Raw genomic sequence first — 25,923 nt, 5'->3', positions numbered from 1 at the left:
TGAGATTGAGAATTGAGATTGAGAATTGAGATTGAGAATTGAGATTGAGAATTGAGATTGAGAATTGAGATTGAGAATTGAGATTGAGAATTGAGAATTGAGATTGAGAATTGAGATTGAGAATTGAGACTGAGAATTGAGATTGAGAATTGAGATTGAGAATTGAGAATGGGGATTGAGAATTGAGATTGAGATTGAGAATTGAGATTGATAATTGAGAATTGAGATTGAGATTGAGAATTGAGATTGAGAATTGAGAATTGAGATTGAGAATTGAGATTGAGAATTGAGATTGAGAATTGAGATTGAGAATTAAGAATTGAGATTGAGAATTGAGATTGAGAATTGAGATTGAGAATTGAGATTGAGAATTGAGATTGAGAATTGAGAATGGGGATTGAGAATTGAGAATTGAGATTGAGAATTGAGATTGAGAATTGAGATTGAGAATTGAGATTGAGAATTGAGATTGAGAATTGAGAATGGGGATTAAGAATTGAGGAATTGAGATTCAGAATTGAGATTGAGAATTGAGATTGAGAATTGAGATTGAGAATTGAGATTGAGAATTGAGATTGAGAATTGAGATTGAGAATTGAGATTGAGAATTGAGATTGAGAATTGAGATTGAGAATTGAGATTGAGAATTGAGATTGAGAATTGAGATTGAGAATTGAGATTGAGAATTGAGATTGAGAATTGAGATTGAGAATTGAGATTGAGAATTGAGATTGAGAATTGAGATTGAGAATTGAGATTGAGAATTGAGATTGAGAATTGAGATTGAGAATTGAGATTGAGAATTGAGATTGAGAATTGAGATTGAGAATTGAGATTGAGAATTGAGATTGAGAATTGAGATTGAGAATTAAGATTGAAAATTTAGATTGAGAATTGAGACTGAGAATTGAGATTGAGAATTAAGAATTGAGATTGAGAATTGAGATTGAGAATTGAGATTGAGAATTGAGATTTGAGAATTGAGATTGAGAATTGAGAATTGAGATTGAGAATTGAGATTGAGAATTGAGACTGAGAATTGAGATTGAGAATTGAGTTTGAGAATTGAGAATGGGGATTGAGAATTGAGATTGAGATTGAGAATTGAGATTGAGAATTGAGATTGAGAATTGAGATTGAGAATTGAGATTGAGAATTGAGATTGAGAATTGAGATTGAGAATTGAGATTGAGAATTGAGAATTGAGATTGAGAATTGAGATTGAGAATTGAGATTGAGAATTGAGATTGAGAATTGAGATTGTGAATTGAGATTGAGAATTGAGATTGAGAATTGAGATTGAGAATTGAGATTGAGAATTGAGATTGAGAATTGAGATTGAGAATTGAGATTGAGAATTGAGATTGAGAACTGAGATTGAGAATTGAGATTGAGAATTGAGATTGAGAATTGAGATTGAGAATTGAGACTGAGAATTGAGATTGAGAATTGATATTGAGAATTGAGATTGAGAATTGAGATTGAGAATTGAGATTGAGAATTGAGATTGAGAATTGAGATTGAGAATTGAGATTGAGAATTAAGATTGAGAATTGAGATTGAGAATTGAGATTGAGAATTGAGATTGAGAATTGAGATTGAGAATTGAGATTGAAAATTGAGATTGAAAATTGAGATTGAGAATTGAGACTGAGAATTGAGATTGAGAATTAAGAATTGAGATTGAGAATTGAGATTGAGAATTGAGATTGAGAATTGAGATTGAGAATTGAGATTGAGAATTGAGATTGAGAATTGAGATTGAGAATATAGATTGAGAATTGAGATTGAGAATTGAGATTGAGAATTGAGATTGAGAATTGAGATTGAGAATTGAGATTGAGAATTGAGATTGAGAATTGAGATTGAGAATTGAGATTGAGAATTGAGATTGAGAATTGAGATTGAGAATTGAGATTGAGAATTGAGATTGAGAATTGAGATTGAGAATTGAGATTGAGAATTGAGATTGAGAATTGAGATTGAGAATTGAGATTGAGAATTGAGATTGAGAATTGAGATTGAGAATTGAGATTGAGAATTGAGATTGAGAATTGAGATTGAGAATTGAGATTGAGAATTGAGATTGAGAATTGAGATTGAGAATTGAGATTGAGAATTGAGATTGAGAATTGATATTGAGAATTGAGATTGAGAATTGAGATTGAGGATTGAGAATTGATGTTTAGAATTGAGATTGAGATTGAAAATTGATATTGAGAATTGAGATTGAGAATTAAGATTGAGAATTGAGATTGAGAATTGAGATTGAGAATTGAGATTGAGAATTGAGATTGAGAATCGGGATTGAGAATTGAGATTGAGAATTGAGATTGAGAATTGAGATTAAGAATTGAGATTGAGAATTGAGATTGAGAATTGAGATTGAGAATTCAGATTGAGAATTGAGATTGAGAATTGAGAATTGAGATTTGAGATTGAGAATTGAGATTGAGAATTGAGATTGAGAATTGAGATCGAGAATTGAGATTGAGAATTGAGATTGAGAATTGAGATTGAGAATTAAGATTGAGAATTCAAATTGAAAAATGAGATTGAGAATTGAGATTGAAAATTGAAAAATTGAGATTGAGAATTGAGAATTGAGATTGAGAATTGAGATTGAGAATTGAGATTGAGAATTGAGGTTGCAAATTGAGATTGAGAATTGAGATTGAGAATTGAGACTGATAATTGAGATTGAGAATTGAGATTGAGAATTGAGGTTGCAAATTGAGATTGAGAATTGAGATTGAGAATTAAGATTGATATTGGAAATTGAGACTGAGAATTGATATTGAGGATTGAGATTGAGAGTTGAGAATTGAGATTGAGAATTTAAATTGAGATTTCAGAATTGAGATTGAGAGTTGAGTTTGAGAATTGAGAGTTGAGATTCAGAAATTAGATTGAGAATTACGATTGAGAATAGAGATTTAAAATTTCGGTTGAGAATTGAGAATGGGTACTGAGAAAATGAATTTGACGAAGTGTACTTACATTTATCAACGTGGACGACATCTTATCCAGGAATCCCCTGGTAAACTTGGCCGTTTCCCTGCCGCAGGTCTTTTGGGCCGCACTCTCGGAGCAATCCAGATACTCGATGAACGAGCAGCACAACGTCCGCACGTCATCTTCGGCATTTCGACCGGCCGTCGTGTGATGGTTCCCGTTATATTGATCCTGCACCTGGTTCTGATAGTGCCGTTCGTGGCGGTTCTGGTGCTGGTGATGATGCTGATGGTGGTGTTGCTCATGTTGCTGCGTGATTACGGAAACCGTGTTGTGGTACTTCCGTCCGCACACCTCGTAGTCCGGTTTGACGCGCTGCAGACATGGCGCGTGGGACAGGAAATCATTTTGATACGGGCCATCGCGGCACAGATCCCGCACGAACTGATGCGTCCCGTTGTACAGCTTGTTGAACCGATTCCGTTGCTCCAGGGTCATGCATCGGCGGGTGTAGCTGCGTATACACTGCAGACCGAGTTTGAGGTCACTGAAAGAGGCAAATCAAACACGTGAGAAATTTCTTTTTTTGATAAAATAGGCAAATAACAGAAATGAACGTGACGAATTTTTTTAACTTTACAAGAAATTACTGTCCCGAATTCAGGAAATTTGTTTGAAATCCCGAAAGTATCTTCGTAACTTGTAATTCCTCGCGATTTTGATACTCAAATGTGTAACATTTGGATTTTGTGAACAACTAACAAGAATGTCTAATATAAATTTTTCTTCGTTAAAAAATTTCCTAAGCTTTTAGCCGAGCACATGGCCCCCATTGTAAGTCAGCACATTATCCAATGATTCATGCCCCTTAAAAGTGCAACACTCCACCGGTTCACAACTATCAAAATTAAAATATGTTCCCTTCGTCCCGGTTTGTTTTTTTCGAAAGCCTCCAAACAGAGCGCAGAACAATTAAGGCGTACAACGTGCCGGAGCTTTTAAGTGTCATAATAGGATTGGCTAAACCGATTTAAAAAGTTGAGCAATATTTGTGTAGTTAATGCGGCCTCCCTGCTTGTCCAGAATCGGGGTCCATCCCCAAAAAAAAAAAGACCAGACGAAGAACGTCCAGGGAGAATGTGTTGCTTATGTTCGAGTGGTTGTGCAAAATGACTCTTAAAAGCTGAAGAATGGCCCAAGTCGGAACACAGTTTAAGAGGATTAAAATGTGTAGCTTCCGGAAGTGTCCTTTGGAAATTATGTATGTAGGTACGTACCTATAGAGGAAATGGCCGTAGTGATTTGGAAACAGCTCAGCTGAGCGAATGGGTGAGTGTTAAATTAGTTCAGAATGAATCGTATGGATTTCGGGTGAAAACATCTCAATTTGAAATTTAAGAAGGTAAACAACAAGATAAAAATTATTTTATGATTATTGTATGCCAGGTGGTTTGCTGTCGTAGAATGCAATACATGAGCTCAAAATTTTAAATTTGGTCAAAGTTATGACAAATTTAGCCGATTGTCCTCCTTCGGCACGAAAACAACATATTTGACTTTTTATCACTCCACCACAGTTTTCACGTAATGGCATGATTTCAGATCCAACCAAAAGAGGATCAACTTTTTTTGGATCTATTTGAGTGCTATGCAGGGAAAACGGTCGCATTTGGAGGCAGTCTTTTTTTATATATTTATCCTTTCATCGTGTCAATCGTTATGAAATACTGATTGATTTGCAGCTTCCAAAGCCTCCTCAAGTACAAGACATAATTTTTTTCTATTTTTTCTGTTTTTCTATCTCCGAAACATTCAAGAGAAACTTGAAACGAAAATTTCCTCCTGGAAACCTGCCAGGTGCCCGCTAAAGAGTTCGTTTTGCTTTCCATTACGAAATTTTTCAAAATATTATGATATTCTGCGCACGATTTGACCACCGTATTTTGATAATTTTACCGGAGGAAAGCTGTTTCACCTTGTAGAAAGGAAGTTAACCTGTTTATTTGGCCAGCTAGACGAACTAGTCAGAAAAAATGTTTTTTTCATCACTTCCCTTGTTAAAATTTTCAAATTTTGCTTGATAAAACTTCCGACATTCCTCAACTTTATGGAATCAATAATCTTCACTTTTTTTGCACTGTTAGATCCTCTAGGACTCCTTAAACAGAGATGTTAAAATCGCGAGTCTACATACTCGCACTTTGCCCTTCTTTGCAGAACGATTTTATTTCGTTAAACTCGATCTGCAATGATGCTATCTAAAGTTCAACTCGGAAAGCATCAGGAAGTAAGCTTCGGGTAAACTCGGCAGGAGTAAACAGCAATCGGGGGAGAAACATCAGCGAAGCAAACGAACAGTTCAGCGAATTAAAGAAAAAATCGTTTTCGTTCGGCAGCCGAACACATCAATCGGACAACGCATGGGGGCGTGGCTAAAAGTGATAGATACAAGGGAACGGGAAACGAGCGAGAGAAGGGTGCGAGGAATGTTAACTCGGTCCGTCGGGCAACGATCGCTCGTGAGCATTCGTGTACGGTAAGCTTCGTTCTGTTGTTTCATTGGTGTGATTTTATTCCTGCGAGGAGGGGGAAACATCAACTCGGAACTGTTCTCTTCGTTTTGTGTGCAATCACGTCATGATTGGAACGAAGATAAAATCAATCTGCACACAACAAGTTAAACTCGGAAAAAATCAGCCGAATGATTCTTTCCGAGGCGAGTTTAAACACCGCTGTCCTTAAATGATTTACCACATGAATGTTGGTCGAATAGTTGATATCCTGCTGTTTGTGGGTCTCCCACTGGGATTCTCCTGGATTTTTCTCAATCCTGCCCAAAAAATTTGTCTATGAGCTTCTCTATTGGGCGCTATCTTCAAAACCACTTGTCACCAAACCAGATTGTCACCAAATTTTGAACACGTAGGCACACAACATTACTAGGTAGCTGAATATTTTATCAATTTCCACCCACGCATTCAAAAGTTATTCACAAATCAAAGTGTTGCATTTTTTTTCTAATACACTCCTTATGCATTCTGAATCAGAATTCTTAATCTGAAAACGAATTTCTAATTTGGATGTTTAATAAATATGAATCTCGGAGGCAAAATATGGAAAAATAGCGTTTATCGACAGATACATTTTCCATATTGAATCTATTTTATTTTAAATTCTAAATTCTGCATCTAAGCTATGAAGCTGATTATTTTTATTTTTGTATTTGAATTTTCACTTCTAATAATGGGAACAAATTCGAATATAGAACATTGTCTTCGTTGGTACCGATTTTCAATCATTCTGTAATAGCCAGAATTTTGTCAATAATAATTATTAAAAAAATTTCAATAATTTTTTCAATATGATTGTTTTTCATTCCGAACATTTAATTTTCATTTATTCAATGTACCGTAATCCGGGATAATATTGATCACTTTTTTCAATATTTTTCGATTATTTTTTCTGTTGAGGGGGATGTGGCTTGTTTTCTATTTTTAAAACCAGTACTGGAGTCCTATGAACGTGAAACATGGTAAATTTATTGGACTACTTTAAATTTGATTTAAAAATCAGAACGGAAAACAATTTCGAATGCAAACCAAAGTTTGTGTATTAGATACTCAATTAAAAGGCTTTCAAACGTAGAAAACAGTTTTCAAAAATTCAAACTATAGACTAAGTTATTTTATTTATTTATTGATGTCTTTGACTGGGTTGTCATACAGACCATAAGTATTAACGTGATCTTAAATTAGGTTTTAAAGTTGTCTTAAAATTAGGTTACATCACGAATCAAACATTCAAATTTTTCTTTGGATACATTGAAGTCAAACAAATAAGAAACATCATTAAACACTTGGCAGCATCGTTGTAGTGGATGATTTTGGCCGAATACTGTCCTGCTTCTTGGAAGCCAGAAAAGAGTCTGGTAACGAAGTTGTCGAGTTGGAGCGTGTAGGTTCAAAGAGTAAAGCAGTTGCGGACAATCGATAGCATTCGTAATAATATCATAGACGAACATTCGTTGTAGATAAATTCTCCTTTGACTCAGCGACGTCAATGATAATAGACCACATCTATCACAGTACGGTGGCAATCGAACAAGATCTCGCCAAGGCAGATGACGTAATGCGAAACGGAGAACTCTTTTCTGGACCCTCTCAATTCTTTCAATATGAACGGCATGATACGGAGTCCAAACTGGTGCGACGTGTATTCCAAGACACTGCGTACGAGCGAGCAGAACACAGTCTTTAGAGCATAAGGGTCTTTGAAACTCGAAGTATTTCGGTAAAGGAATCCGAACAAAGCGAAAGCCTTTGCTTTTGTTGTTGCCATATGCTGAGCGAAAGAGAGCTTTTGATCGAATGTTACTCCAAGATCTTTTATCACGGTTGTTCTTTCTAATGTAGTGTCGCGGAACGAGTAGTCGAAGACAACTGAAGCTCTGGTTCTGAAAAAGCTTATACATTTACACATATCGGCACTCACTTTCATTCCATTTGTTTCACACCAGAGCAATAACCTTTCCATATCCTCTTGAAGCGCTGCACAATCCACAATTGAGTCAATTACTCTGTAGAATTTCAGGTCATCAGCATACAAAAGCTTTGATGACTTAAGACAGGTGGCCAAGTCATTTACAAAAAGCACAAAGATAAGCGGGCCTAAATGACTTCCTTGTGGGACTCCAGTCGGCATGTGTCGAAGGCTTTGGCGAAGTCAATGTATACTGAATCCACTTGCAGTTTTTATCAGTTGCGGTGTGTAATTCATTAACATACGCTCTTGGATTTTATCGACTTTTTTCGGCGAGTTTTAATATAAAAAAACCAATTTTTACCAGTTGTCCAGACGTTTCGAGCTACTCTGGCTTTCACTCCTCTTCAGTGGACACTAAAATTATATTTTTCTTTAAACATTCAATCTTAATTTTAATTTTTAATTGGAACTTACAAATTACTGGCCATCGTCTAAACTACTTTGATTTTGGACAGTTTGTTTTGTTTTTCGTTTACATTTGTTTGTCAGTGTCTGTGTTAATTTAGCAATGACAGGGTCGTAAGCAGTTTTAAAATTCAATGAATCCCTTTGTCTATTAACTACATTATCGTCGCCTCTTAACTTAATATAAAACGTTTCGGTTGTTATCCTGGCGTTGTATCCAGCGACTCTTTCCAATTCATTAACATAGCACATCAGGTTCGTCATAGTCGATCTTTTCTTAACGAAACCGTGCTGGAATTCGGTAATTATCGGAATAGCTGCAGAATAAAACCTATCATATATCAAAACTTCAAGAACTTTGGAAAAGCAGCAAAGAATTGATATTGGTCGGTAGTTATCAACACGGTAAGCGTTTCCAGACTTATGAATTGGAGAAATTGCAGCTATTTTCCAAAGGCTTGGAAAAACACATTCAGAAATCGATCGGTTGAATATCATACTGAGCGGTGTGGCAAAAGAAGCAGCGAGTTTGTTGCCAACGACGATGGAATTCCATCCGGACCGGGCCCTTTCGACGGGTCTAGGGTACTTAGAACATTGAAAATCTCTAGGGCAGTTAAATGAGGCTGTGGCAGTCTAATGTCATAGTTTGGTAGAGTATCAAAGTAGATATCAGCACAGTTTGGAGATTGAAAACTATACACGCTGCTAAAAAACATGGCATACAAATCAGCGGACTCTTTAACGGTTTCCGACGTGCGGTCACGAAACTATACAGACGACGGTACGGTGTTAGTAAGACGGCGACTTTTGACATATTTCCAGAATACAGAGGGATCTTGTTTTACGTTGCGTTCAATTTTTAAGATGTATAGTTCAAATGCAGTATTACGAAGAGCTTCATAGTCAGCTTCTAGTCTCGATAAGTAGGCTTTGGTTTGATCCGTCTTATCTTGGAAATAACGTTTTCGAGCTTTACGAACTAAATTACGGCTTCTTCTTAGTTCGGAGTTCCACCAAGGGAGCTTATAAGGCTGATGACGGTTAAATCTTCTAGGTGGCGTGTGTTGGCGTAATGTATCCCAGAGTCGTTCGTAGAATGCCGATACTGCTTCATCGACAGTTAAGTTTATAAAAGCTGATTGCCAGTCAATCTCTCCTATTGCGTCTTCAACACGCTCGATGTCACAATTCCCAAAGATCCCAAAGATGTCCGAGAGCGCTGCTGGCGTCCATACGCTCGTCGCAAGTATATTCGAAAAGTAAAACAGAAGGATGGTGATGTCGGTCAGTTTTTAAAATTGGATTCGGCGGGTGTACTATTTCATCTTTTTCGGGTCTGTTGACAAAGATTAGATCCAGCATTCTACCACTAGTATTAACGAGTGAGCACATTTGCGACAGCCCAGAGGCTATTGTCGATTCGATGACAGCGAGCTCCTGCACAGTGGAAGCATTCACTGTCAGGAACCCATTTGAATCCTCGTCAAAATTCCATTGCAAATTTGGCAAGTTGTAATCTCCAGCTACAGCTATAATGTCTTGACTGGTGGCGATATTCATGATATAGTCGAGAGCGGTCATATTAGATACATACAGAGCAGTTTCGCTGTTAGGTCTCAAGTACACACAACACAAGTAGACATAGTGACATTGATTTTTGAGACGAACAACAACTTGTTCAAGACGATCACAATCATGCACTGGGACAGAGGTTGCATCGATGCCGTGTCGTACTGCGATCTATACGCTTCCGCCACGTCCAAAAAGACTAGTACTGGAGTTTCTATCACAGCGGTAAATATCATGGGTCGAGGCCGATTCGGAGTTTGCTATATCGTCTTTCAACCACGTCTCTGTTACCATGACGATGTCATATTCGCATGAAGACAGAGCTAACGAGGAAGCGTTGGCTGTTAATGATAATGTGGAAAAATTTATTGATGGTCAAAATTACCCCGGTGATCAAAGTTACCCCGTTTTGAGGTACTTCAAATTGCGATTCACAAATAATTTAAATTCCGTGAAAAAGAAAAAAAAGTGTCTGAACGATTTAGCAAAATGAAGGGTACGCATCCTAAATAGAATCCAAATTTTAAAATGTGGAGACTTATTTGAATTTGTGTTCACCAATGAAATATGAAATCAATTCCACAATATGGCAACCCTGCCCTGCCGAGGGAAGTTTATTTTCTATGATCGGTGCTGTAAAATTGTAAAATTCGAGTGAAAAAACAAGTGTTCCGTTGCATAATATAGTTATTTATTTGCGCAGTGTTTGGTTCTCTTTGGGTGAAGTGAAGTTCTTAGCAAAGTTAGTGCAAAAGGGGTGTTTCTCGTGCAAATTGTTAATTTTCAGCTCGTAAAATTCTCCAAGATGGTGACGCTACGAACGCGTTATTTCAATAAGAGGAAGAAACTGCATCAAGTGATTGAATACAACATTGCGAGGCTTGTGTGCAATATGGTATTTGATGACAGTGACCTCTCTCGATCGGATTCCGAAGTTGGTTATCAACAACTGACACCAAGATGTCTCTGTTAACACTAAGCTAAGTATATTTCCTTTTAATAAACTTAACTTTATCCCTTAAGAAGTTAAGTCAACCATTAATCTATTTAAATGTTTTCGAACAGTAATTAAAATTATGATTAAAATTTTTAACGCAATTCAACCTTCGAGGAAAAACATGAGGAATCTATTTGTGAAATATGTTATCGTCTTACTTGAATTTTAACTTGTGTACAAGTCGGGATGCAAGAAGGAAGCTTTTAACAATCAGAAAAATATCAAACTGAATTAAGTCATTTTTTTCAGCTATAAGCACTCAATTCTCAACTCGGAAGTTGTTTTTCTTCTTTTTAACGTGTTCCAATATTTTGATCAAATCATGAAATTAATTGATTGATATTGTTAGAAAATTTGTTTGAGTGGTTAGAAAATATTGAGTGTAATTGGAAATTAAAATTTTTGTGTTAGAATTTTTAAAATTTTAAATTTGAAAAAACTTCAAATAAATAAATGAGAATTGAATAAATGGAATCTTTGGAAAGGATGGTGGGAATCAGAAATATAAAATATTGGAAAAAATTACTTAAAATTGAAAGTTAGAAAATTTTAAAAATATTTGTTATTTCAAAATAGATCAAATTTAAGATTTTTCTTAAATTTAGGACACCTTTGTGATATAAGCAAACGTTTATTATGATTATATGTTCTAATAATTTTAACTTTCAGGTTCGTATCCTTTTATCAATAAACAATATTTTTTTCTTTATTTTATATGACTTTAAATATATATCCAATATTTTAGTAATTTTCCTTACTGCCATATATTATTTTATACCGTTATATATTTTTTAGAAGGAATGCATCTGGGGATAACCTGAAGAAATTATTGCAAGCGGCACGGGTAGCCGGCCATTGTAGGTTTCTGAGGGTTGGATGCCTTCCTTTGACGAACCATCGGACCGTGGAAGCCCTAGAAGAAATTCGAAGGCCAAGCCACACAGACATAGGCAGGACCTTGCTACCGATGGGGGAATCATACATACATACATGTATACCAATGAAATATGAAATCAATTCCAACAACTGTAACTATAAATATGTAGGTAATGCTATAAACAGTTTTGTAATTGGGTCTGATATTCACTTTTCTTCAAATTTTACAAATGAGAATGAAAAAAATTGAAAAACTGATATAAAAATTCCGGAACTTAGATAAGTTTTTGAGGTTCAATCGAAATTATTAGTCAAGATTTTGACCCTCGAATCACCTTCACTGTTCAACAAAATTGAATTAGTAATTCGATTTTTCATGTATAGAGTAGAACATCTCGTGAGCAGATCGTGCGTAAAATAGCTTCGTAAAGAATCGTTCTGCTGATTTCTTCCGAGTTTAACACGTTATGTGCAGATTGATTCTATCTTCGTTTCAAACATTAGGGGAAGGGCGGGCTAAATGTGCATACTAAGGTCAATACTCATTTTCTGTTAAGAGAACAAATGACCAAGTTGGTTGAAATCCTCTATAAATAAAAAATATAGAATAGAATATAGAATAGAAAATTTTCTGCTATATTCCAATAAATCGGAGTCTGAAAACTATATGCACATGAGCGGTCATTCGTTTTATATACCTAAGATCAATTTTTCTGTTGAAATCTCTTACAATTTTTGAGAAAATGATTTTATAATAAAAGTTGAGGGTTAAATGCGCTTATTTATGTTTTTAGCTAAAGTTGCGTTCAAAAAAGAATGAAATCACGTGAAGCTGCGCGCTCTCTTCCAACTTTGACAGCTGCTATTTCTCTCTCGGTTGATATTTTTTCATTAAATTTTCACATTATTTAGTTCTATCCAACTAACGCTCCACAAAGTTAATGTACTCAGTATATGACCAGGCTGTGAAAGCAACATTCCTATTATTGGTAATATGACATTAACAATATGATACTTAGATAATTGATCGAAACATTAAGTCAGTTTTGCTGCAAACATTCTGGAAAGCTCGAATCAATAGTGTTTTACCTGCTTTGATATTTAAGTACTTTTGTTCCCACGTTGTTAGAAGCACGCGATACTTGCATATGTGAGTGCAGTTGATCGACCATTGTTTGTTTTCGATGCAAAAAAAGAGTTTTACTATAAATATTTCTTTCATAACTCTTAAACGAGTTGTTGGCCCACTTTTGTGTCTTCAGATGAAAGTTGCATCATAAATTGGGCTCTACAATTGCATATTTTTGTAGAATATTCGGCTATGCAGACGGTACTTTTAGACACCGTTTAAAGCTTTTTTTTTTTAAAAATTTTTTCATGTTTAAGGTCATTACTTTAATTTTTTTAATTACTTTCTTTGAAAAGCTGTTAAAATTTCAATGCGTTTTGATGTGCTATTTTACGATTTTAGTTGAAAAATAACAGAGTTATTTGGCTTTGAAATATGTTTTTTTGGGTTTTATTTTTTACACTTTACCAAATTTTGAACTATTGTTTTAAATATTTTATTTACAAAATAATCGGGTGCTTAGAAACCCCCCACCATCTTACGGCCATGGCTCTAAAGTTTATTCGGTCTAAAATGTCATGTGTTTAAACTGTATTTAACACAGTTCTGTTTGATTTTTATTTTCAACTCTCTGGAGCCACTATTTTTCATTCTAGTTGTTAATGTCCTAACGTGGCTTTTTTGGCGATTTTCCTACCTTTTTTCTTCATTTTTTAATTGGTTGTTGATTTCCAATGGCATATTTTAAGTTCTGTTTTTTTCAAGCTTCTGTAAAAAGCTTCTTAATTCGAAATACTCTTGCTTACTCCTTACACTAAAATTAAAATTGAATATAAAATTTTCAATTTTAAACAGATGATAAATTCCTCAGGTAATTCTTCATCAAATACTGTTAAATACTTTGACGATTCTGTACGATTTCTTCGCGCTAAAACCTGCAGCAGATAAAAGCATGAAGATGGCGTGTGATGAACAAAACAGCAATTTTCACTTACGGGCATATTTTATCCAGTTCCTCCTTTTTGGTCGCTATCGACAGATCGGTGGACGACTGCAACACTTGGAAGGGCGCCGCACATCGGGCCAGTTCCTCCTGGCCACAATTTTCCGCTCTGATTTTTGCCAAGTTTACTGTGAGGAAAAAAAAGAAAGAGAAAGGAAGAAACGGGTGAGATACAGTGAGTGAAGGAGATACAACAGCAAATTGGAGATAAAAAAAAACTGTGAACCAATTAACGATCGCTGTCAAACAACTCTCGGTTGGTTTTGGTTTTTGTGGGTTGGTTATAGTGTAGTTATAATTATAGTTTGCCCTAGAACTGCACGAGCTTGAAACGATTGGTAGATGGGGTTTCCTATATTTTTTTTCCGTTCTTGAACACAACCGCCAAGGATCAATGCTCAACGCCTGGGAAGCGATATCAGGGAAAAGTTTTTAAATTAAAAACTATAGTTGCGGACATTGTTGACCAATAAAAGGAAAGTGTGGAGGAAGGGAGGGAAAAGGGGGGAGGATTTCATCGCTTCTCAATGGAAATCAATAGAGTCTATGGACTGGTCGTCTTCGTCAATTTGCAGCAACTGATTGGAAGCTGAAAGAATATTATAGGATTTTTTGCCCTGCGTTTTCCATCATTAGAGTACGGAGAAGGTGTCAATTTGTTTTGCATAAGAATATTTCTTGCTATATTTCTCAACAACTCGTCGTTTTCGAGGTGTCACAAGAACTGATGGCTGCTCATCAATATTCAAACAGTAAGAACTGTTAACTCAATCTGGATGGCACTATAACGGTGCCTTGACAGGTTTAAATGGTTCGAGATAACTGGCGAGTCAGTTTCAATTATTTGAGTTTTTCGTTTGATAATTTTTATAATGCGAGCACATTTATTATTTAGGATAGAATATTTATAGATTTTTTTAAGTAAACAATAGGGAGAACGGCAATACTTGATTCTTTTTTCTTATTTTCATCATATCTTTTTTGGAAAATTTTTGCAGAACGCCGTCTTTTGCATTTTCTGACAGCGTGTAATTTCAAGTTTATATGCTGCAAAAGTTAGAGCGATACATGAACCTGTAGATGAACTAGAAGCGTTTTTATTTGACTAAAAAAGTTGTGATTTTTTGAAAGTTAAAGGAGACATGATCCTTTATTGAAGGAGACTTGATTCTTTAATCACGGTGTCCTACACTTGTGAAAAATCATAAAAAATTTGTAGATGAAAAGTCCATTGATTTTTTGGTTATATTGGTAATGTATTTCATACATGTGAAGTTTATAAGTGTTAGACATATAGAACTCTGTAAGCTTGTCTTCTACCCTAGTTTCATTGAATACTTAAAGGGACAATTTTCTAATCTTAAGATAAAAGCACTTTTTTGATTTCATTTTTCAAGGAAATTATTGGATAAATATTCATAATTTCCTGCTTAGCAATGATTAACATCCTCTCAGAAGAAATATATATCTTTTTGGACTCGAGGGATTGAATGAACCCATAACATACATTTTAGAAAACTTTTTCTTAGAAAATTGAGAGTTTACTATTGCTTTGAAAATATGGCATTGAAAAGTTCATATTATACTCTAACGATTGACATATTGGAAAATATTTTTTATTATATTTTTTTTCGTGTGGGAAACATTTTGTAACATTTTTCAAACTAAGTGCAATAACTCAAAAAATAAAAACTTCAATTTTTTTTAAGACAACAGGCTTATTGTTTTGTTCTATTTGACAAATTTTTCTCGAACATTTGATCTATGTAACACATTACAGTTTCGAGATATACATAGCTGAGGAATCAAGTATCCTCAGGGATAAAGTATCTTCATTTTCCCCTAAAGTAACCTTATAACCTTTTCCCAGTATTTTTTTATTGAAAAAGTTTATATCGATTGACATACCTCTCTTCTACATTTAGAACATTTTGTGTCGTTACTCATATCATCTGACGGTCTTCACAGGAAATGTGTGAAAACTAAATTTGTAGGGCAAACGTAGAAGTGCATAAATGTTAGAGAGAAAAAAGTGGATTTTGCAGTTTTGCTAGAACAAGTGGTGTCCAATTTTCATACAAACTTGAGCCTCGCTGAGCGACCCCTTAGTGTCAAGGAACGATCTTAGCTCCCAAGGTTTTGATTCCGGAAAATACTCCTAAATTATATGCATTAGACCGGTTTAAATTGGACCAAAAAAATCTATCAATCGGTTTGGGATTACTTTTGGAGATTTAACGTAGCTTGTAGCTAAAATTAAAAGTTTGTAGAGGAATTAGTATGCAAAAGGATTGTATCCCATTTACCCGAAAACCATTGCCCAGAATGAATTTTTCCCAGAATGACAAATACCCGAAATCAAACCCCAGAATGAACCATTTCCCAGAAAAAAATTCCCCAGAATGCACCATTTACCAGAAATTTTTTTCCCAGAATGGACCATTTCCCAGATTTTTTTCCCCAGAATGGAACATTTCAGGTATCAGGTATCAGAATGGGGGTAGGCTTAATAGCGGCACGTTATCCAAACATACGGGAAAATTGTGCCTAGCCTTTTTTTTTATCCAAGATTTCATCATTTACCTGAGAAACCTGAAAAACCTATAAAAGGAAGAAATAAATTCAATCTAGGGGTTATTAGCATTAAAGCTCTTTTCTACATTCGGTAAGGAATGATAGAATGTTTTTTAAGTTTAATTTCTTAAACTCAGATTCGCTTAAAGCGTAAGATCCCAGAGTACGAAAACGTAGTCTGGCAAATGAGGGACAGTTACATATAAGATGGAAGGGATCTTCCACATCTGATTCACAACTATCACATACTGGAGATTCAGCACGCTGAATGTTGTGCATGTGATAGTTGAGTTTACAATGACCGGAGAGTGCTCTGATCAAAATGCTGCAATGAGGTTTATTTAAAGTTAATAAGTAACTCGATATGATTGGAGATGGTTTTTCTAAAAATAATTTAGTTTGACGACAAGTGTCCAACTCTTCCCAGTATCGTTCATGCTGGTTAGAGGACCAAGTTTGAATTTGGTTTCTGAACCAACATGGCGATATTGGGACAGCCGGCTCTGGTCCGTAAAATTCCTTTTCCGACCCAGCTCTAGCGAGTTCGTCGGCGCATTCGTTTCCAAAAATTCCCTTATGTCCGGGTACCCATAGAAGGTTTAATCCATTGCCTTCAGCAAGTTCTTCGATTGCTTTCCGGCATGCGATTACCAGTTTTGATCTAGAACTGGAAGCACTGAGTGATTTGATAGCTGCTTGGCTATCTGAACAGAAATAAATTGTTCTGAACATAATCTTCTTTTGAAGTGCAATTTGCACTCCATACATAATAGCATATAGCTCAGCCTGAAAGACTGTACAATATTTACCTAGAGGTTGAGCATGTTCTATGTTCAACTCGTGACAGTAAATTCCTGCACCTGCACGGCCGTTTGATAATGAACCGTCAGTATAGAATACAATATGAGAGGACATTTGGTCCTCTACGAAACCTGATAACCATTCTTGAGGAGAAGGAAATTTGACTTTAAACCCCATGTAGGGAAAACTACTCGAGAGTGTTAAATCGTTTGGCGCTAGATTAAACTTGTTTAATCTAACTAATTCAGGCCACACATTTGTATGACTCGATGATCTTTCGATATTTCCTGACAGCCAGAGACCAACTGCCTGTAGACGAAAAGCACATGAGAAGGCTTCCTGTTTTAGGAACAAGTGTAGAGGTTTGATAGAAAACAGAGCCTCTAGTGCTGCAGTAGGAGTTGTAGTGAACGATCCGGACATCCCCAAAAGACACATTCTTTGAAGGTGATTTAGTTTAGTCCGAACTGTTGCAACTTCTCCTTTCTGCCACCACACTAGACACCCATAGGCCAGAATTGGTCTTACTATTGTGGAATAAATCCAGTGAATATGTTTAGGTTTGAGTCCCCAGTTTTTTCCGATTGCACGTCGGCATTGTCCGAAGGCCATGCATGCTTTTTTGATTCTGAATTCGATGTGATCAGACCAGTTTAATTTGGAGTCAAGAATGACACCCAAATACTTAACTTGATTAGACACGGTGATTTCGGAACCATAAAACAGCAGAGGGCGCACCCCGCGGGTGATACGTTTTTTAGTAAATAAAACAATATTAGTTTTTAGAGGATTAACTGAAAGTTCTACATGAGAACACCATCGTTCAACAGAGCGCAGAGCTTGTTGCATTATATCAAATAATGTGCTTATGCACAAACCTCTTACCAGCAGAAGATAATCATCTGCGAATCCGTAGGTTGGTATTCCACGGTCATTGAGTTTTCTCAACAAGCCGTCTGCAACTAGGTTCCACAAAAGAGGTGATAGTACACCTCCCTGTGGGCAACCACGTGTGCTAACTTTTGTTATCGAAGCCTGTCTTAAAGACGAATGAAGATTCCTGTTACTTAGCATTGCGCTAATCCAGTTAGTTATAACACTAGGCACTCTATGAAGTAGTGCCGCATCCATTATTGATGTAAACGAGACATTATCAAATGCTCCTTCTATGTCTAGAAATGCTCCTAGACATGATTCTTTCTGTGAAAAACTATTTTCAATATTATGTACTACGTTGTGTAGTAGAGTTAATGTTCATTTTCCTGTTTGGTATGCATGTTGTGTCGCATTAAGCGGATGTTGAACAAGGCATTCTTGCCTGATATGATGATCAATTAAACGTTCAAGTGCTTTTAATAGAAATGAACTTAGACTAATTGGACGAAAGCTTTTGGCTTCGTCGTATGATGATCGTCCCCCTTTAGGGATGAATTTCACGGCTATCTGCCGCCAAAGTTTAGGAATATATCCATGAGCAAAACTGCTTATCATTATTTTTCTTAATATGTGTTTGAAATGATCGAAACCTTTTTGAAGCAAAACTGGAAATAAACCGTCACTTCCAGGAGATTTGTATTGAGCAAAACCATCGATTGCCCATTTGATCGATTCTGTAGTAACTATTTTCCGAGTGCAATAACTCAAAAAATAAAAACTTCAATTTTTTTTAAGACAACAGGCTTATTGTTTTGTTCTATTTGACAAATTTTTCTCGAACATTTGATCTATGTAACACATTACAGTTTCGAGATATACATAGCTGAGGAATCAAGTATCCTCAGGGATAAAGTATCTTCATTTTCCCCTAAAGTAACCTTATAACCTTTTCCCAGTATTTTTTTATTGAAAAAGTTTATATCGATTGACATACCTCTCTTCTACATTTAGAACATTTTGTGTCGTTACTCATATCATCTGACGGTCTTCACAGGAAATGTGTGAAAACTAAATTTGTAGGGCAAACGTAGAAGTGCATAAATGTTAGAGAGAAAAAAGTGGATTTTGCAGTTTTGCTAGAACAAGTGGTGTCCAATTTTCATACAAACTTGAGCCTCGCTGAGCGACCCCTTAGTGTCAAGGAACGATCTTAGCTCCCAAGGTTTTGATTCCGGAAAATACTCCTAAATTATATGCATTAGACCGGTTTAAATTGGACCAAAAAAATCTATCAATCGGTTTGGGATTACTTTTGGAGATTTAACGTAGCTTGTAGCTAAAATTAAAAGTTTGTAGAGGAATTAGTATGCAAAAGGATTGTATCCCATTTACCCGAAAACCATTGCCCAGAATGAATTTTTCCCAGAATGACAAATACCCGAAATCAAACCCCAGAATGAACCATTTCCCAGAAAAAAATTCCCCAGAATGCACCATTTACCAGAAATTTTTTTCCCAGAATGGACCATTTCCCAGATTTTTTTCCCCAGAATGGAACATTTACCAGAATGGCACATATCCCAGATTTTTTCCCCTAGTATTTTTTTTTTCTAATGAATTCTTGAATATTTCATATGATGCAAAATTAATTTTATCAAAATGAATCAAAATCAAAATCAAATGAAACTACGACTTTGAAATTTTCCAACTAAATTTATTTTAGAATAAATATTGTGCTTTGTTTATGGTTTGGGTACTTTAATTGATTCAATGCTTACCATGGTCCTTTAAAAAACCGTTTTGGTATCCGACTCCTCACGCTGCGCGTTCGAACTTGAAAGACGTTTTGTCCTTCACGCTGTCGCGTGGCGGACGGGGCTAAGGGATCACCCCTAGCTTTCACGCAGACCTAGGAAGCCCCGGCAGACCTAGACCAATGTCTTAGGGCCGCCGCTTCCGACGGCGGGTCGGCGGCCTCCTCGGATTTGGGAGCTTCGGCGGCTTTGTGCCGCCTCAGCCCCTTCATCCTCGTTGGTTGCGACCTTGCCGCAAAAGAATAAAGTTATGAAACCCCATTTTTTTTGTAACAATTCCTTTTTTTTTAATAATTTCTAGTAAGGATAAATATTTTCAATTTTCTGGAAAATGGACCTTCTGGCGAAAAAATTTCTGGTACATGGTTCATTCTGGTGAAAAAATTTCTGGGAAATGGTACATTCTGGCGAAAATTTTTCTGGGGAATGGTTCGTCTGGGGAAAAAAAATTCTGGGGAATGGTTCTTTCTGGCGATTGGAACTCTGGGGATTTTTCATTCTGGGCAATGGTTTTCGGGTAAATGGAGTACAACCTGCAAAAGGGACTTTTCCGTTATCGAGTGTGAAATGAAGACTCGCACATTTACCAAAAATCAGTAAATCGCCAGAAACAAACCAATATATTTGCGACTTTTGGGCGATATACTTACAGTGTAAATTATCATTCGAACGATTTGTGTGAAAGAGTCTCGCAAACTAATTTACTAAGTTTCTGAGACAGCTAAAGTTAGAAGCTGTACGATGCACACATGGCCGTAAGGTTCAAAACTGCAAAGCGATATGTTCTTCTCTAAACTTATAGTTTCATTTTCCTAATATAATTTTTAGAAACAATTGAAATACTCAAGAGTAACACTCTCGACTCAGGACTAAAGTACAACCCTCGAAATCTTTTCCCAGGTACACAATTTTAATACAGTTAAAAAAAATTCACTTGTTGATAGAAAATTGAGTCCCGATGATTAAAATCCGATACGACAATACTATTCTTGCCAAATTGCTCAGATAATCAAACAGAAAATTCAATAAAGTTTTTATAATTATGAATTTTGAAAACTATTTTCAAGAGTTTTTCATGATTAATTTAGCTTGAGCAACAATTCATTCGAATAATAAATAATAATTTCCAAATTTTCCTGAATATTAGCCGGACTTTGGGTAAAATTTTGAAATAAAAGTCTCGGGTTTTGTCTGATTGGGACGAAATCCTGACTCGAATCTTGATTTTGCATTTCAAACTTCAATTAGATGCAATTTCCATACTCATCGTTTCAGAGTATGAAAACAATATCTATAGGGGAGAGTGGGGATACTTGATCCCCTTTTCTTATTTTCACCATATCTTTTTGGAAAAATTTAGCAACTCGCCGTCTTTGACATTTTATGACAGCTTGTAACTTTAAGTTTCTATGCTCCAAAAATTAGAACGATACTTGAACCCGTTGATGAACTAGAAGCATTTTCGTGGGAGTAAAAAAATTGCGATTTTTCTGAAGTTAGGGGAGACTTGATCCCCTATTGAAAGAGACTTGATCTTTTATTCAGGAAGCCCTAATCCTTGTATAAAAATCAAACAAAACCCCAAGATAGAATGTTAATTGACTATTTTGGTCATGTTTGTTCTCATTTCACAATTTATAGCAGACATTAGAAGAAAATTCTATAACTTTGTCTCAACACTAATAACATTGCATACTTAAAGGCGCGATTTTTTATAATTAAGAGAAAATTAATTATTTTTGCTCTTTTCTTCAGACAATTGTTTGATAAATATTAGTTTTTGGATAAATATTAGTAATTCCGTAATCAACAATCATAACGATCAATTCAGAAGAAGAATATGCTGTTTGGAAGGGGGATCAATTGTACCCAACTCTAGAAGATCAATTGTACCCATAATCAACATTTTAGAAAACTTTTTCTGAAAAATTTTGAGAGTTTTTCATTACTTTGAAAGTATGGCATAATGAAGTTCATTTTACGCTCGAACGATTGATACATTGGAACAAATATTTTTTTCATAATTTTCCCATGTACGGAACATTTCAAAGTGATGAAAAAAGATCTTCAAGTTACATTTTGTGAAATTTTTCAAACAAAGCTCAATTACTCAAACAATTATTTTGTTAAAAAAATTTGAACTACAAGCATTGTTATTTTGCTCATTTTGGCACATTTTTCTAGAGCATTTGATCTTTGTAAGACATTCCAGTTTCAAGATATAGCTAAGGAATCAAGTATCCCCAGGGATCCAGTATCCTCATTCTCCCCTATATATAAAAAGCACTTTCTGTGGGTTTGTTTGTTTGTTTGTTTGTCCTCTACAGACTCAGCCGTCTTAAGAGCTAGAGAGCTGAAATTTGGCATGTATGTTTATTAGGACCAAGAATGATGAAAAATGTTTTCGGATTTTCGGATGACCCCTTCTGAAGGGGGTCGTCCATACAAGACAAATATTGTTTTCGCGATATTGACGTTATTTTTCGTCGGATTGTGATGGAAATTTCCACATGAGGGTTTTGAGAGATGGCCAATCGATTTCAGGCATTGCATTTTGGGTCAGGGGTCGACAAAAGGGGTCGTCCATATCGACTGTTTATTGTTTTTGCGATATTGGCGTTATTATACATCAGATTGAGATGAAACTTTGCACATAGTAGTTTTGAATGACGAGCAATCAATTCGAGGTGCTAAATGCGGAGTCAGGGGTCGTCCAAAGGGGTCATCCATATTAAATTTTCAATATATTAGTGATATTGACGTTTTCATACATCGGATTGGGATGAAAATTTGCACATAGGAGTTATTAGGGACAACAACAGATTTCACTTATCCAAATTAAAGTTATTACATATTAACTATATTATCTAACTATTCACTGTTAATGCGATATTATAGTTATCATACAACGGATTCAGATGAAAATTGGCACACGAGAGTTTTTAGTGACGCGTAATCGATTTCAGGTATTAAATTAAGGGTAAGGGGTCGGCAAAGGGGGGACGTCCATATTAATTTTTCCATATTTTTGCAATATCGTCGTTATTATACATAGGATTGGGATGAAAATTTGCACACAGTAGTTTTCAGGGACGGGCAATTGATTTCAGATGTCAAATGTTTTGCCAGGGGTCGTCCACAATTATTAAATTTCCACTGTTTTTGGCAATATTGACGTTCTTATGCAATTGATTGCTTAGGAAATTTGCACACGGGAGTTTGGAGGGAAAAGTAATCGATTTCAGATATAAAGATTGTATAAGAGGTCACCAAACGGGGTTTATTTTTTTGGCAATAATTGTGTTGTTATGCAACGATCGAGTCGAAATTTATACACGGGGGTTTTCGCCACAGTCAATTGATTCATGATTTCAAATTAAGTAACAGACGTCAGAAAACTGATCGTCTTTAATTTTTGCAATTATTACTTAACAATGTATTCGGAAGTGCTACTGGAAAATGCTTGGCAATTGACTTTCATACAAACTGTTCTAACATATTCCAAGTTTAAAGCGAAACGGAGTTCGTATGGGATCAGCTAGTATATATATAAGATTTGGAATTAAAATTTATATTCTTCATTCTTATTTAAAATTGGATTCAACTTACTTTTATAAAGGTAAAAAGTGAAAACTAAAAACTCAGAATTTGAACAATAGATCTCTGGTTCTGGATTCTGATACAAATTTTGTGTTTTCGTTCATACATAATTCATAGGAATTGTTATCCGGAATTCAGATTAAAAAAACCTCATCAAACTCGAAATTCAGTGTTTGAATTCAGGTTAAAAATGCAGGATTCGGAATTAAAAATAAAAATTCAGTTTCAGCTCCAAGCTAAGTTTTATTCAAGATTAAAAAACATAGTAGATCAATTTGCAGGAGATCGCAGTTTCATAATTTTGATTCTTGATTCTATATAAAAATTTTATACTCTCTCAGATTTTTTCAAAAACGAACACAAACATATACAGGATCTCAATGAAACTTAATGTTTTCTCGAAGAGATTCCTTTTTGAATTAACTCTAACCGTACTGTGATATTCGGCTTTACACTTCATTATAAATCATCGAATCAATATCTATTTTCTTGGCATAACACACCTTCACATTTTGTCTCTCCTTATACACTCTAAATCTTAGGAACTCAACCCACATTAGAATCTATGCACTTAGGGATGCCATATCCTCCCCTCAGAGCAAAAATCATAATCCTAAAATGTACTATCCATCCTTAACTCTGAACCCAGAATTAAAAGTATTAAAATCATCAATCTCAGCACACTTGGCTTGACTTGAACTACGACGTGTACAATCATCCCCTTACCAAAACTTTCAACTACTAAGCCCACATCTGTTAGTCTAAGGTAGTTGACTTTTTATCATTGCATACATATTTTGAGCACCCTGTCATCCCAACCCCCTAATCTCCACGTTCGGGAAATGCACACGGAAATGACCTACATTCCTTCCTTTCAACAACGTTGTTATATGCAGGCCAACTTGAACAAATTCATTTAAATCCACAATCCAACTCGGGAATCCCCACAACAAATAACCTAACTACAAACAGAAAATGATAGCTTTACAAATTTTTTTTACTAAAATTACAAACTTACAAAATTACAAACATCTATTAGCTCACCACCACTGAACGAAAAGCTGCTTGACAAAATATACAATCCTGGACATCCTGATACACCGTCCTCGAAATTATTTGTAGCAACGTCACGTTCTGGACTGCTCCCTCCAAATTTTGCCCAGCTTCTGCAGTGCGAAAATGTCTATTGTTTCGATGCAGCAATTTCATGAAATTTTGCTTGTTTATTATCATGCTTGCCTTACACATAGATACAAAAATTACTTAAATAATTTACGACTTTGCGACTGTTCTATTTTCCAACTCGGGGGTTAACGAATGCGATGACTGATCAACTTTTCGTTGTAATGAGCCTGACTCAACTCAATGTTTTAACCATTCTACTTAGCAAGGAGCTGTACTCTAGTGAAGCTGTTTTTTTTACCATATTAGCCAAAATATCTTTGGCAATAAGCTGAACTCTACTCAAGGTTTCAAACAATCTTCTTGGCAAGGAGCTTTACTCTACTCAAGAAGTTTGTCTTTTTATCAGCAAAATACCCTTGGCAATGAGCTGAACTTTACTCAAAGTTTCAAACAATCTTCTTGGCAAGGAGCTTTACTCTACTCAAGAAGATAATCTCTTAACTAAATTCAACGAAATAGCCTTGGCAAAGAGCTACTCAAGGTTCCAAACGTTTGTCTTTTTGCTAGCAAAATTCCCTTGGCAATGAGCTTCACTCTACTCAAGGTTCCAAGCATTCTTCTAGGCAAGGACGAATAACCTTGCCGCCAATAAGCTTTACTCTACTCAAGGTTTACAACATCTTTCTATTACGTAGAATTGAAAGGAGCACAAATACTTTTAAGATTTGTTTAGAACGTCTCCTTTGAAAAATTGCGTTTCCTACACGGCCGTTCTGAACAAATCTTAAAAATATCCTTCTAATGTGATCTATTGCTGTTTCAAGCAAGTGCTGAAACCCGTTAGCACCAGCTATTGATGGGTTACCGGGCTAATTCCCAAGGGTTACGCAGCAGGTAAGACAGTTCCTATGGCGATATCAACTAGTCGAGCAATCGATAAGCTCTTAAGCACTTTCTGTAAAGTACTGCAAAACCTGCCAACAAGCGAGATAAATTCGTTTTCTAAACCAAACTGCGACTACAGGCTCAATTTAGGCTAATAAACTTCTCCAAACTATTCCGCTCAATAACGTGTTTCTCTGAACTCGAGATTTGTTTATGTTTTCATGAATTATCTGTTAATCACCGCAAAACCACACTACTTCAGATGCTGAATCTCAGGGCTGCCAGCAACATTTGGCGCCCAACGTGGGGCACAAAACGACAAGTGCTGCGGACAATCATGAGCATATTTGACCCTCTTGGACTCATTGCTGACTACGTTGTTCACGGTAAAATCCTTATGCAGGAAATCTGGAAACATGGGTCCGACTGGGACGAGTCAATTCCGGCAGAATTGACAGAGAAGTGGAATCGTTGGAGTGTAGTTCTAAAGGATCTAATCAAGGTACAAGTCCCACGTTGCTTCTTTAGTGGTTTGAATAGTAACGAACTTGAAAATTTTCAAATACACGTGCTGGCCACTCCATAACGTCTACCTTATTATCCTGGAACCACTTTTTAACCGTTTTAGCGGTATGTTTGGGGTCGTTGTCCTGCTGGAATTGCCACTTTAGGGGCATCTCCCACTCGGCGTGTAGCAGCATTACTTCCCGAAGTATCTGGGCGTAGAGATGCTGGTCCATAATCCGGTCGATCCAGTACAAGGGACCCACCCCGTACCAAGAAAAGCACCCTCACACCATGATTCTACCTCCTCCATGTTTGAATGTTT

The 25,923-nt window shown here is 36.0% G+C and overlaps 1 protein-coding gene across 1 annotated transcript in view; it reads right to left on the bottom strand.

Moving 5' to 3' along the window:
* The window catches only part of LOC129746668 (uncharacterized), a 179,866-nt gene that overhangs the window by 9,542 nt on the left and 144,401 nt on the right, over window positions 1-25,923 (bottom strand). The window contains exons 2-3 of the mRNA XM_055740489.1: window positions 13,412-13,547; window positions 3,001-3,502 (exon numbers count right to left, since the gene is read on the bottom strand). Coding sequence (XP_055596464.1) covers window positions 3,001-3,502; window positions 13,412-13,547 — 638 coding nt within the window. The remainder of the gene's footprint in view (window positions 1-3,000; window positions 3,503-13,411; window positions 13,548-25,923) is intronic.

This window comes from Uranotaenia lowii, chromosome 2, assembly GCF_029784155.1.
Source record: "Uranotaenia lowii strain MFRU-FL chromosome 2, ASM2978415v1, whole genome shotgun sequence".
In the NCBI taxonomy this organism is placed as follows: domain Eukaryota; kingdom Metazoa; phylum Arthropoda; class Insecta; order Diptera; family Culicidae; genus Uranotaenia; species Uranotaenia lowii.
The sequence above is the reverse complement of the archived record's forward strand: the minus strand, read 5'-3'. Positions and strand labels throughout refer to the sequence as shown.